We start from the raw sequence: 15,000 nt of genomic DNA on the forward strand, positions 1-15,000 counted from the left end.
GGAAACTCCCCCCTGTCAGGTGTAAAGGAGCAACTTGGACACTCAAGCATGAAGGAAGCATGAGTTAAGTCTGTTCCTCTCCCCAGGTTGGCGGAGGGTGTGTAGAGCCCAGGATCAAATTAGATGATTGACACAGGGGTGAAAAATGGGTTACAAAATCGTGGGATAAAAAATATATAAAAAAAAAAAGAAGGTTCATTGTTCCGAAATTACTATCCCCATCTCTAACCCTAACCTAAACCTAAACGGGTGACTAAAATGTGACTAAAACTTAAATGAAAACGTTTCAAGAGGACTACGACTAAAACTAAAATAGAAATTTGCTGCCAAAAACAACACTGGAGTAAATGTACTTAGTCACACCACTGCTCCAGAGTTGCCCAAGTTCACGCTCATCCCACTACTTTTGCTGTCGGCATCAGAAAACGTGGCACACACACACACACACACATGTATGTGCGTCGTGCACGCACACACACACAAAGCCGCTCTCTCTCTCTCCCCCCCTGTCGTGAGCCAGATTAAAGCCGGCCAGAGAGAGGGGGGGACCCTCGGCTCATCCGTTCGTGGCCCCCGAACAGAGAGATCAGCAGAACAGGGTCTCAAGGTTATAACTTTTGGATAAGGAAAGGATTTGCAGTCGGGGCCCGGGGGGCAGTCAGTGGAGCTGATACAAGCACTTTGAGTTATTCTTTTGGGGGACCATGGTCACAGAGGAGGAGAGGCAGTGCAGGGGACTACATGCTACACTAGCCCATTCTGACCTGAGATCAGATTCATTACGAGGTTTCCGCCGGACACACACTGGTCTGATGAACCCATTCTGACCTGAGATCAGATTCTAAAAATGTCAGTCGCTCTTCGATTTTTCAAAAATAGCAGACCTACAAGCTCGTATCGCGCCACTCGGTGGCGCGATATGAGCTTGTAGATCTGCTATTTTTAAATAGCTAAAGCATAACATAATGCTGACGCCAAAATGGGTGCCCGGTCAGAATGGGCTAGACAATGTCCACACTGTGACATTGATGTTATCATAATTTATTTATGCTACACGGAGGGGGTCTGTATGGGGTCATTATTCCCCATAGATGCCTTCAAGCCTTCCGTTGGGCAGAAACCTCATATGATTTTTGAGTGGAGTTTTCCGTAAATGAATGCCCTACGTCATCATACTAACTACAGTGTCACACAAAACGTATAGCTAAAAATAGCACATCTACGAGCTTTGAACCCATCGTGTTTTGAGCTTGTAGATCTGCTATAACTACTACATTTTTTTGCTGTTTTTGTTCCTGAAAAGATGTGGACAGCTTTGGACTTAATGCGGTTACTATACCCTTCAGCAACAACATATCAACAGTGTTGGAATCTGTTCGTCGACTGTACTGCTGTGGTAAACTCAAGGGGCTGATATTTTATGTATAGGCTCAACTTTTCAACACGTTGACATATTCATTCCCCCAGCTGCCCCCTTTTGCAGTTCCACACACTAATACCTGGTTTACACTCGGATGCAACAGCCAGTGTCGCTGATCTAAAAGTAAAACACAGCCCAGTTTGACTATATTGAACTTCAGCACCCGTATTCTGGGGGGAACATTAACCAAAAATGGAAGACCTATACAAGCTCATGACATACTGTATTGTGTTCCGACACGTGAGATTATACATGGCGAAGGTGAGTTTTTAGGGAGGATTTGAAACTGTCGGTGGTTGGGCTGGATTTGATCTCTATAGTTCTAACACTTGCTGTCCCCTCTGGTCTCTGCTGTGACCCCCCCCCCACAGTGTAAGTGCTGGCCGGGCTTCCGTCTGAAGGACGACGGGCGGACGTGCGTGGACGTGGACGAGTGCTCGTCCGTCCTGCCGTGCAGCCAGCGCTGCCTCAACACCTACGGCTCCTACAAGTGTCTGTGTGTGGACGGCTATGAGGCCCAGGAGCGCAGCGCGCGCAACACCTGCAAGGCCCTCTCAGGTACGTAACGTCAGGCCCCCAGGCCTCGTTTTGGTTTCAGTGGTGGGGAAAAAGTACGGAAATTTTTTACTTAACCCATTCTGACCTGAGATCAGATTCATACGAGGTGTCCGCCGGACAACACACTGGTCTGATGAACCCATTCTGACCTGAGATCAGCTTCTAAAAAATGTCAGTCGTTCTTCGATTCTTTTCAAAAATAGGAGACCTACATGCTCGTATCGCGCCCATTTTGGTTAACCCATTTTGACCTGAGATCAGGTTCTAAAAATGTCTTCTACATCCTGACAGTTTTCTGAAAAACCTCATGTTTCTGTATCAGTGGTGCTCAATATTTCATGTCAAGGACCCCACAAATGATATGTAATATGCCTCTGCCCATCATCTGAAAATATGTTGTTCCAGGGACCCCCCCCCCCAGAAGCAAAGATTTTTGTTAAAATGTTTACTCTGTAATAATACTGTATATATTCAAAGACATGAGGCACATTTTCACGATTTTTACTCACAATGCAGATTGTCCCATTTCAAGTTTTCAAATGTATGTACACATCTTTTGAAAATAGCAGATCTACAAGCTCGCAATGCGTCGCGATCTGCTATTTTCAAATATCCGAAAGGTAGCCTATAGGGCCCCAGCTAACTGATAGAGAGTTGGCAACCAAATGGACCCTTATAGTTGTTTAACTCTTGAGAGTGTCAAATCTTTTTCTACATTTTACGCTCTCAAGAGATAAACATCTATAACATTTCAATTTACAAGAAGTCTAGACAATATTGGAGAATGCAGGCAAATTGTTATCTCTCCTATATTAATACAACAAAATCTTATCCAGTGATAACGAAATATTCCGTTTTGGTTCAGAATGAGAGGCTAAATCTAGGCTAAATCAAATGGTGGTTCCGTGGCTCAAATGCTGAATGCACGACGGGCCTTAATAAAGTAGAACCCCCACTAATGTTCCCGTGTTGTATAATTTCTCTGAGTCATTCAGCGCCAATAAGTGGTCTCATCTGATAGGCCCATCCCATCTTTATCAAGGTTCTGATTGGTCCTTCTGTCCGTGTTTTTTCCCTTCCAGCCGAGGAGCCTTTCCTCATCATGGCCGACCACCACGAAATACGGAAACTCAGCGTCGACGGTTCCAATTACACCATTCTGAAACAGGTGAGAGACCTCTCCACATCCATAGCCTCTAATAATAATAATAATCTTTATTGTCCCGAAGGATATTCATCTTCACATTTCTGTTCAACACCAACAACAAAAACAGCACATAGTACAGAAAAACATAACGCCAAGACAATACAAAAACATGAGGTCCCCACTGTGTACAGAACCATCCTATATCGGCGGGGCAGTTTGTTTAATGCCGCGATGGCTGAGGGGACAAAACTCCTACTGAAACGAACCCTTTCCCAGGGTAAGGTTCTGTATCTTTGTCCTGATGTCTGAGGGGACAAAACTCCTACTGAAACGAACCCTTTCCCAGGGTAAGGTTCTGTATCTTTGTCCTGATGGCTGAGGGGACAAAACTCCTACTGAAACAGACCCTTTCCCAGGGTAAGGTTCTGTATCTTTGTCCTGATGTCTGAGGGGACAAAACTCCTACTGAAACAAACCCTTTCCCAGGGTAAGGTTCTGTATCTTTGTCCTGATGGCTGAGGGGACAAAACTCCTACTGAAACAAACCCTTTCCCAGGGTAAGGTTCTGTATCTTTGTCCTGATGGCTGAGGGGACAAAACTCCTACTGAAACAGACCCTTTCCCAGGGTAAGGTTCTGTATCTTTGTCCTGATGTCTGAGGGGACAAAACTCCTACTGAAACAAACCCTTTCCCAGGGTAAGGTTCTGTATCTTTGTCCTGATGGCTGAGGGGACAAAACTCCTACTGAAACAAACCCTTTCCCAGGGTAAGGTTCTGTATCTTTGTCCTGATGGCTGAGGGGACAAAACTCCTACTGAAACAGACCCTTTCCCAGGGTAAGGTTCTGTATCTTTGTCCTGATGTCTGAGGGGACAAAACTCCTACTGAAACGAACCCTTTCCCAGGGTAAGGTTCTGTATCTTTGTCCTGATGGCTGAGGGGACAAAACTCCTACTGAAACAGACCCTTTCCCAGGGTAAGGTTCTGTATCTTTGTCCTGATGTCTGAGGGGACAAAACTCCTACTGAAACAAACCCTTTCCCAGGGTAAGGTTCTGTATCTTTGTCCTGATGGCTGAGGGGACAAAACTCCTACTGAAACAAACCCTTTCCCAGGGTAAGGTTCTGTATCTTTGTCCTGATGGCTGAGGGGACAAAACTCCTACTGAAACAGACCCTTTCCCAGGGTAAGGTTCTGTATCTTTGTCCTGATGGCATGAGGTTGAATAAGCGATACAGGGGATGATCAGTGTCACGTGATATTGAGAGTGCTAGCTGTTTCACTATTATGTCATTATTGTTCAGATCAGAACGTGTTGGTGTGGGAAGTCCGATACTCTTGGAAGCAATACGGGTAATACTGAAAAGTTTGTTTCTGTTAGCCCATTCTGAACGGGAACCCATTTTGGTGTTAGCATCATGTCGTGCTTTAGCTATTGAAAAATAGCAGATCTACAAGCTCGTAGCGCGCCACCGAGTGGCGCGCTACGAGCTTGTAGGTCTGCTATTTTTTGAAAAATCGAAGAACGACTGACATTTTTAGAATCTGATCTCAGGTCAGAATGGGTTCATCAGACCAGTGTGTGTCCATGCCGCATTGGCGCATGGGCAGTATGTTGTAAAAACATGTGGAACAGTACAACAGAACAGGTTGAATAATGCTTTTGTACAATAATAATAGGAGATGAGGAGCTTTGCTGAAAACGTGACTGGATAGAGGTGATATGTTAATCAAACCTATAAGTCTATTGTCCAGGGTGAGTCCACGATATGTGAAACTGGCAACCTGTTCTACTGTCTTACCATTAATGAGGAGTGGGTTAAGTCCAGTGTGGGTTGTTTCAATGAGCAGTTCTTTTGTTTTGTCCACATTCGACTCTAAAATGAGAAATGGTGTTCTTTGGTAGACCGTGATAGAGATATCTATGGTTCCAATTACACCATTCTGAAACAGGTGAGAGACCTGAGAGACTGCTTTTTATCCAAAGCACTTTACATATATTTACATTCACACACACACGCACGCACGCACGCACGCACGCACGCACGCACGCACGCACGCACACACACACACACACACACACACACACACACACACACACACACACGCACACACGCACACACACAGACCCTTATGGGGACCGTGTATAAACAGAACTAAATTAACAATTTGAGTATTTCACCCAATGCAATCAACTGGTCTATGCAGCCTATTTTTAGAGCAGAGAGTCAAGTTCACACTAATTAGATTGACTCCTATAACTAGAACGAACGTCTCAGTCACAGAACGCCATCACCTTCAGTTAATTTTCCACGGCCCTCCAGCCTCCCACCTCCAGCGTGCGACGCTTTCATCGGTGCTCACGTGAACCTCGCCCGCCCGCTCCGGACTCTGTGAACTCCACCAAGAAGGAGAAGTAGTAAAAGTCTTTTCTAATTAGACTAACGGAGGTCATGAAACAGAAAACCACTTGTACGCCGGAGCCTTAATGGAGCAACAATTAACCCATTTTGGGCGGGCACCCATTTCGGTGTCAGCATCATGTTATGCTTTAGCTATTTAAAAATAGCAGATCTACAAGCTCATATCACGCCACCGAGTGGCGCGATACGAGCTTGTAGGTCTGCTATTTTTGAAAAAATCGAAGAGCGACTGACATTTTTAGAATCTGATCTCAGGTCAGAATGGGTTCATCAGGACCAGTGTGTGTCCGGCGGAAACCTCGTATGAATCTGATCTCAGGTCAGAATGGGTTAAGGTGGTTGGTGGTGTGGTGGTGACGTGTGTTGGCTCCGATAACGAGGCCCCCACGGTCACTCTGTCACTGCCGCCGCCCGCGCTGCACACACCTCCTCAGAAACACTCTTAATTCCAGCTAATTTCAGTGGGCCGGGGAATAGTGTCAGGAGGAGTGAGTCATTATGTAGATCCGTGTGTGCGTGTGCGTGTGTGTGTGTACGTGTGTGTGCGTGTGCGTGTGTGTGTGCGCGCGCACGTGTGTGTCTCTAAACGTTTAGTGTCTTTGCATAAAGCAGTAAAACATCCCATTCATCAGGAGGCTACATTGATAACCAAATTGAATCTCAAATAGCGCCGTAGCGTTTCTGTGTGTGTGTGTGTGTGTGTGTGTGTGTGTGTGTGTGTGTGTGTGTGTGTGTGTGTGTGTGTGTGTGTGTGTGTGTGTGTGTGTGTGTGTGTGTGTGTGTGTGTGTGTGTGTGTAGGAAATAGTCAAATGGGGCTGTTGGGAAAACAGGGCTGTGTCCTCACACCTCCCACAACGGATCAGGAGCGGAGCCGCAAACCAGACGACCAGAGGGGAAAGAGCAAACTTAAATATGCACCGAATAACCTTAGCACGAAGACAACAATATATATATACTGAATACATAATCAGCTGATTATATGTGACTCTCTTTGACACAGAGACAGTCATGGCGGCGAGACTTAACTATTCAGGAGAGGAGAAAAACTGAACTGAACAAAGAAAAAGGCCTTATGAGACTCCGGTTTTAGGCGATACGGCGGTGATCGCAGAAAAACTACAACATGACGTCACTTTGCTGCATTATCATAAGACATCCAATGTACCACACATTGAAAAGACCACCCTTGCCCCCCCATTCAGTGATCTCTGCACGGCCCTGAAAAAACAAAACAAGCAGAAAAGAACAAAAGGCAAATGGTGCGTGTGTGTGTGTGCGTTTGTGCTTCACTCTTACACGTGGAGTTGCGTTATGAAACCTTAGACACCCCCCCCCGCTGTTCAAATATGGGTGCAGCACTAAGAACTAATTTTGACGAGTAAACACAGCTGACATTAATTAATGAACGGGTGTGTTTAATTCAGAGCACAGTATGCCTTTACTGTGTGCCCAGCAGCATGTACAGTTGACTTACTGGCACACAGAAACTATTAATTGACAGTAATTGTATAATACCTGCAGCTGAGCTTATACCTCAATCAAAATGGCTGCTGTAAAAAAAGTGCTAATTTATTTTCTTTTGCTTCCCCCTCCCCCTCCCCCCTTTATGTTTTCTCCCAAATGTAAGTCGTTATGCCAATTAACCCATTCTGACCGGGCACCCATTTTGGTGTTAGCGTGGTGTCGTGCTTTAGCTATTGAAAAATAGCAGATCTACAAGCTCATAGCGCGCCACCGAGTGGCGCGCTACGAGCTTGTAGGTCTGCTATTTTTGAAAAATCGAAGAACGACTGACATTTTTTTTTAAATCTGATCTCAGATTTCAGAATGGGTCAATCAGACCAATGTGTATCCAGTGGAAACCTCGTATGAATCTGATCTCAGGTCAGAATGGGTTAAATTCCTCCCCACACGTGTGTTGTGCTGTTGTGTCGTCTTACTCACTCATCTGCCAGTGAGGAGCCCCCACCGGGAGGACGTAGAGGCTTCGTCCTACTCCTCCCGACCGCCACTATACGCCCAGCTGCGGCCCATTGGAGTACTGTACTGTACTGTACTGTACTGTACTGTACTGTACTGTACTGTACTGTACTGTACTGTACTGTACTGTACTGTACTGTACTGTACTGTACTGTACTGTACTGTACTGTACTGTACTGTACTGTACGTGCAGTGACAAAAGTGGGCAGCTGTGGCTCAGGTCGTCCAATGATCCCTGGGTCGGCGAATTCGGTTCGAATTCGGTTCGAATCCCGGCTCCTCCTCCTCCTGTCCACATGTGGAAGTGTCCTTGGGCAAAGACACTGAACCCCACATTGCCTCCAGTGAGCCGGTCGGTGTGAGCTCGCCACCGTCGGTGTGTGAATGTGGGGAAGTGAGGACGCTGGCGTCGACTGTTCGCCACTTCACCTCCCAATGTATGAATGAATGAACCGTTGTAAATGTAAAGCGCTTTGAGCACTCGGAAAAGCGCTATAATAAAAATGCAATTCATTATTATAAACATCACCCTCCTGCCCCGCCCAGCTTCCCTCCCCCGAACGAACGAACACGCTTCTGTTTCCGTCATGGCCGTCAACGTTATTTCAACCCGAGCCCTGCTCTCTCTCTCCCTCTAAAGGGGAGAGAGTCATTTATACTTCAGCCTCCCTGACTGCCAGGTAGATAGCCGATATGACTCCATCAAGGTGTCCCCCCCCCCCCCCCCCCCCCCCGAAGGGAAAGGCTCTTTCAATCATCACCCGGTCTCCCCCCACCCCCCCAAATGAGTCCTGTTGATTATCACAAATGGTCCAGTGAGATTTAACTCATTCTGTGCGGGAACCCCTTTTGGTGTTAGCACTATGTTATGCTTTAGCTATTGAAAAATAGCAGATCTACAAGCTCATAGCGCGCCACCGAGTGGCGCGCTACGAGCTTGTAGGTCTGCTATTTTTTGAAAAATCGAAGAACGACTGACATAGAAACATAGCTTTTTCAGAAAACCGTCAGGATGTAGAAGAACATTTTTAGAATCTGATCTCAAGTCAAAATGGGTTAAATCAGCCTCCGGTGCGGGACATTCTCTATGGGAGGTCTCCCACCTGGGACCCTAACCTCTACCACTCCATCCATATCGTCTGTGCATGCCGTCCATAGTTCACATGAATCACTGGCAATGGCTGACTGTAATGGACGCCGGAGTGGGAGATGTGCGTGCGGTGTGTGTGCAGCGCTAAGTGCTCCTGGTTGGACAGTACCCCACTGACCTCACGTAACACCGTTATAACGTAGATCCACCTCGTTCAGATCCACAACACGGTCGGTCGCTCATTCATTCATGTAAAAGTCCCTAAAGAGCCAATGAGTGTAATGTACCAATGTACACTTTTATTTCTTTACATTTTTATCCCACGATTTTGTAACCCAGTTTTCTTTTTCACCCAGTGCCAATTATCTAATGTAATCCTGGGCGCTACACTTCCTCTGCCAACCGGACTGACCTCATGCCTCCTTCTATGCATGAGGAGTCCAAGCTGCTTCTTTTCACCTGACAGAGGGGAATTTCCCCGGCCGGACGTATAGCGCGTGGAAGGGACACGTTATTCCGACCAGTTCCTTTCCCCTCCATCAGGCGCCTCGGCTGGCCAGGGGGAGGTAGTTTTAGAGACCAGGATTACGGCATAGGGTATCTACCCTAGGGGACACGGGGAGAACATGCAAACTCCACACAGAAAGGCCCTATCGCCAACCCCCGCCTCGGGTTATATGGGCACTGATGACGCGGAGGAGGGAACACGCCGCCAGTGCCCACAGCGTCCCCAGCGGGAATCGAACCCAGGACCTTCTAGCTGTGAGGCGACAGCACTACCAACTGTGCTACCGTGCCCCCAACCAATGACATCAACCAATGACACTTTTATTGTAAAATTCACATGTGTTATCCTGTTAAAAAAAACGACCTTGCACTTCCCCTCATTTTAGCTATATGACACATACTGTAGTTTTTCAGGAAGGCTTTAGAGAAGGTGTTTTTCGAATCGGTGTCGGGTCTAATTAATCCATTTTGGGCAGGAACCCCTTATGGTGTAAGCATTATGTTATGCTTTAGCTATTGAAAAATAGCAGATCTACAAGCTCATAGCGCGCCACCGAGTGGCGCGCTATGAGCTTGTAGGTCTGCTATTTTTTGAAAAATCGAAGAACGACTGACATAGAAACATAGCTTTTTCAGAAAACTTGACATTTTTTTTAGAATCTGATCTCAGGTCAGAATGGGTTAAGGTTCCTGTCATAACATGTCCCGGTGGCGGTACAGAAACAACACCTCTCAGACCAATAGAATCACAGGTCTAAGGAGTAGTAGCAGTGCTGGATAGTGAGGTCTCCCCCCCCCCCCCCCCCCCCCCCAGCCCCAGGAGACTTTGGCGCCTGTCTCTTATGAGGGTGTTGATGATCTAACCCATTCTGACCTGAGATCAGATTCTAAAAAAATGTCGTCTACATCCTGACAGTCTTCTGAAAAAGCCGTGTTTCTATGTCAGTCGTTCTTTCGATTTTTCAAAAAACAGCAGACCTACAAGCTCGTAGCGCGCCACTCGGTGGCGCGCTATGAGCTTGTAGATCTGCTATTTTTCAATAGCTAAAGCATAACATAATGCTAACACCAAAAGGGGGTGTTCCCGGCCCAAAATGGGCTAAGATGAAGATGTACTCCTACAGCATATATCGCCTGTCAAGATGTCCTGGCACGTTTTTTCTCTGCGCCCACACGGCGCTCGCTCGCCCGCCCAGACACCCCGGGGAGGCCGTGTGTTGTTTGGGGGGAGCAGTTTGTGTGTCTGAGGCTGACTGCGGGGGTCTCGTGAGCTGACGGCGGGGGTCTCGTGAGCATGACGGGAGGGGAAGGGAAGTACTTCACTCTTCCTGCTTTGATGGGGCTCGCGGTCTCCACTCTCTCCACACACTTCACTTAAGTCTTTTCATGTGGTCTATATATATTGCTCCGGGCACTGCATCTTGTGGGGAATCGCCTCCTAAAATCAATAACTACTACTGGTTGGATTCACAGGCCCATTGTACAGGACATGTTAAGAACAAGCGCTCTGTTTGGGGGATTATATTGCTGACTTGATGCGTACGTACGGTTTCAAATTGTCAGCGTATAGTAGGCACTTAATGTGAGTATTTGGTTTCCCCGCTGTTGCTGTGGACAATGGGGAACAACTGTATCATTTAATATGTATCCTTATTTCGTCAGTATGGGTTTTTTTTTCCTTCCTTGTTTACCTTGCATCTTTCACTGGCTAGAGTCTGAATGCTGTTCAGGGTAAACGACATTATACCACTGTTTCCTAAATAAAATGTTGCACCAGAAATGTTTTTGAGACATTGGGAATTAACCCATTCTGAACGGGAACCCATTTTGGTGTTAGCATCATGTTATGCTTTAGCTATTGAAAAATAGCAGATCTACAAGCTCATAGCGCGCCACCGAGTGGCGCGCTACGAGCTTGTAGGTCTGCTATTTTTGAAAAATCGAAGAACGACTGACATTTTTAGAATCTGATCTCAGGTCAGAATGGGTTAATCAGACCAGTGTGTGTCCAGCGGAAACCTCGTATGAATCTGATCTCAGGTCAGAATTAAATCCTTGGCCAAGCGGAAACGTTGCTTCGCTGTCTGTCTCTTTTATATAGGCTTACTTTAATTTGTGAAACAAAACAAAAAAAGTGCTAATGCCAAACTAAAAAGTGCTGTATGCAGATTGTTTTTTTATAATGAGGTCGTCCGTTCATCCAAATGAATCCATAATGTATTTTGCATTTCAATAATACACGGGTTGAACCACTGACATGTTCAGCTATGCACACCTCTAGGTGCACTTGTTATAGATCGTGGACAACTGGACATAATACACGCAAAAAGTTTAATCAATTCTGGAGTGCACTCACACTATATTTATAAATCTTAAAAACTCAACTTGCATTTGCACTCTACTGCGTAGAGTAGAGTAGAGTAGAGTTTGTTGACTTCACACAATTTTGAAATGCTTCCAGTGATCGCTGATGTAAATCAAATTAGTTGGACCCTCACCCTATACACTGTTGGTTGGACCCTCACCCTACACACTGTTGGTTGATATACTCATATTGGCTGTTTAGGGATTTCTTCTCTCTCACACACGTCATTTTGTTCTCTCTCAGGCATTTAGTCCTCGCGGTGTCATTTAGTCCTTGCGGTGTCATTTAGTTCTCGCGGTGTCATTTAGTCCTTGCGGTGTCATTTAGTCCTCGCGGTGTCATTTAGTCCTCGCGGTGTCATTTAGTTCTGCCCGTGTCATTTAGTTCTTGCGGTGTCATTTAGTTCTCACGGTGTCATTTAGTCCTCGCGGTGTCATTTAGTCCTCGCGGTGTCATTTAGTTCTCGCGGTGTCATTTAGTCCTCGCGGTGTCATTTAGTTCTTGCGGTGTCATTTAGTCCTTGCGGTGTCATTTAGTCCTCGCGGTGTCATTTAGTTCTCGCGGTGTCATTTAGTCCTCGCGGTGTCATTTAGTCCTCGCGGTGTCATTTAGTCCTCGCGGTGTCATTTAGTCCTCGCGGTGTCATTTAGTCCTCGCGGTGTCATTTAGTTCTCGCGGTGTCATTTAGTTCTGGCGGTGTCATTTAGTTCTCGCGGTGTCATTTAGTCCTCACGGTGTCATTTAGTCCTCGCGGTGTCATTTAGTCCTTGCGGTGTCATTTAGTCCTCGCGGTGTCATTTAGTCCTTGCGGTGTCATTTAGTCCTCGCGGTGTCATTTAGTCCTTGCGGTGTCATTTAGTTCTTGCGGTGTCATTTAGTCCTTGCGGTGTCATTTAGTTCTTGCGGTGTCATTTAGTCCTTGCGGTGTCATTTAGTTCTTGCGGTGTCATTTAGTCCTTGCGGTGTCATTTAGTTCTTGCGGTGTCATTTAGTCCTCGCGGTGTCATTTAGTCCTCGCGGTGTCATTTAGTCCTCGCGGTGTCATTTAGTTCTCGCGGTGTCATTTAGTCCTCGCGGTGTCATTTAGTCCTCGCGGTGTCATTTAGTCCTCGCGGTGTCATTTAGTCCTCGCGGTGTCATTTAGTCCTCGCGGTGTCATTTAGTCCTCGCGGTGTCATTTAGTCCTCGCGGTGTCATTTAGTCCTCGCGGTGTCATTTAGTCCTCGCGGTGTCATTTAGTTCTCGCGGTGTCATTTAGTCCTTGCGGTGTCATTTAGTCCTCGCGGTGTCATTTAGTTCTTGCGGTGTCATTTAGTCCTCGCGGTGTCATTTAGTCCTCGCGGTGTCATTTAGTCCTCGCGGTGTCATTTAGTCCTCGCGGTGTCATTTAGTCCTCGCGGTGTCATTTAGTCCTCGCGGTGTCATTTAGTTCTCGCGGTGTCATTTAGTCCTCGCGGTGTCATTTAGTCCTCGCGGTGTCATTTAGTCCTCGCGGTGTCATTTAGTTCTCGCGGTGTCATTTAGTTCTCGCGGTGTCATTTAGTCCTCGCGGTGTCATTTAGTTCTCGCGGTGTCATTTAGTCCTTGCGGTGTCATTTAGTTCTCGCGGTGTCATTTAGTCCTTGCGGTGTCATTTAGTTCTTGCGGTGTCATTTAGTTCTCGCGGTGTCATTTAGTTCTCGCGGTGTCATTTAGTCCTCGCGGTGTCATTTAGTTCTCACGGTGTCATTTAGTCCTCGCGGTGTCATTTAGTCCTTGCGGTGTCATTTAGTTCTGGCGGTGTCATTTAGTCCTCGCGGTGTCATTTAGTCCTCGCGGTGTCATTTAGTTCTGGCGGTGTCATTTAGTCCTCGCGGTGTCATTTAGTTCTCGCGGTGTCATTTAGTTCTGGCGGTGTCATTTAGTCCTCGCGGTGTCATTTAGTTCTCGCGGTGTCATTTAGTCCTCGCGGTGTCATTTAGTCCTCGCGGTGTCATTTAGTTCTCGCGGTGTCATTTAGTTCTCGCGGTGTCATTTAGTCCTCGCGGTGTCATTTAGTCGTCGCGGTGTCATTTAGTCCTCGCGGTGTCATTTAGTCGTCGCGGTGTCATTTAGTTCTCGCGGTGTCATTTAGTTCTCGCGGTGTCATTTAGTTCTCGCGGTGTCATTTAGTTCTCGCGGTGTCATTTAGTTCTCGCAGTGTCATTTAGTTCTCGCGGTGTCATTTAGTTCTTGCGGTGTCATTTAGTTCTCGTGGTGTCATTTAGTTCTCGCGGTGTCATTTAGTTCTCGTGGTGTCATTTAGTTCTCGCGGTGTCATTTAGTCCTCGCGGTGTCATTTAGTCCTCGCGGTGTCATTTAGTCCTCGCGGTGTCATTTAGTTCTTGCAGTGTCATTTAGTTCTTGCGGTGTCATTTAGTCCTCGCGGTGTCATTTAGTTCTTGCGGTGTCATTTAGTTCTTGCAGTGTCATTTAGTCCTCGCGGTGTCATTTAGTTCTTGCGGTGTCATTTAGTTCTTGCAGTGTCATTTAGTCCTCGCGGTGTCATTTAGTCCTCGCGGTGTCATTTAGTTCTTGCGGTGTCATTTAGTTCTCGCGGTGTCATTTAGTTCTCGCGGTGTCATTTAGTCCTCGCGGTGTCATTTAGTCCTCGCGGTGTCATTTAGTCCTCGCGGTGTCATTTAGTCCTCGCGGTGTCATTTAGTTCTCGCGGTGTCATTTAGTTCTCGCGGTGTCATTTAGTTCTCGCGGTGTCATTTAGTTCTCGCGGTGTCATTTAGTCCTCGCGGTGTCATTTAGTCCTCACGGTGTCATTTAGTTCTCGTGGTGTCATTTAGTCCTCGCGGTGTCATTTAGTCCTCACGGTGTCATTTAGTCCTCGCGGTGTCATTTAGTCCTCGCGGTGTCATTTAGTCCTCGCGGTGTCATTTAGTCCTCGCGGTGTCATTTAGTTCTCGCGGTGTCATTTAGTCCTCGCGGTGTCATTTCAAATGCAGTTATCAGAAATGGGAAGCACCAAGGTGACAGCTGCCTTCCGTACGTGGCTCTCAGGAGGTGTCTATAGTTCCAGACTCTATATCCGTTAGCATTATTTTTGGGAGATTGTGGAGAATGGCTACAAGAGAGACAAATTTGAGCTATAGTAGATGGGGCAGGTGTTGGGGAGGTGCTGCCGAGAGTCTCTAGACTTTCTTTCACACATGGATGAATCCCAGGAAAACGTCCCGCTCGGATGAAAGGTTCATCAGTCTCAAAGGGCTTGGCTCTGGAACTCTCCCAAATAAGCAACAAAAGAAAGAGAGAAAACCTTTACCACTTCATTTCCATTCAGAATATTTCAGAGTCAGAATGTATTGCTTAAATTTATAGCGGTTTAGGTCACGACAAAGCTTGTTTTTGAGCTTTTTAAGCAATTTCCGCGTGTCATCCAGAATATCAAAAAAACATTTTATTGATTGATTGTGTACCAAGTATAGCATATACTGTAAAGTGTAAACTAATTATTCTGATTCTGAAATGATATGCACCC

At 46.4% G+C, this 15,000-nt stretch overlaps 1 protein-coding gene across 1 annotated transcript in view; it reads left to right on the top strand.

Annotated features, from left to right (window-relative positions):
• Nucleotides 1–15,000, top strand: part of LOC310867033 (low-density lipoprotein receptor-related protein 1B-like) — a gene marked incomplete at its 5' end in the record, with an annotated part of 569,593 nt that overhangs the window by 406,190 nt on the left and 148,403 nt on the right. The window contains 2 exon segments of the mRNA XM_083776826.1: nucleotides 1,792–1,978; nucleotides 3,061–3,146. Of these exon segments, the coding sequence (XP_083632952.1) occupies nucleotides 1,792–1,978; nucleotides 3,061–3,146 (273 nt within the window).

The sequence above is a fragment of the Protomyctophum parallelum genome, assembly GCF_964188405.1.
Source record: "Protomyctophum parallelum genome assembly, chromosome: 11".
NCBI lineage: Eukaryota > Metazoa > Chordata > Actinopteri > Myctophiformes > Myctophidae > Protomyctophum > Protomyctophum parallelum.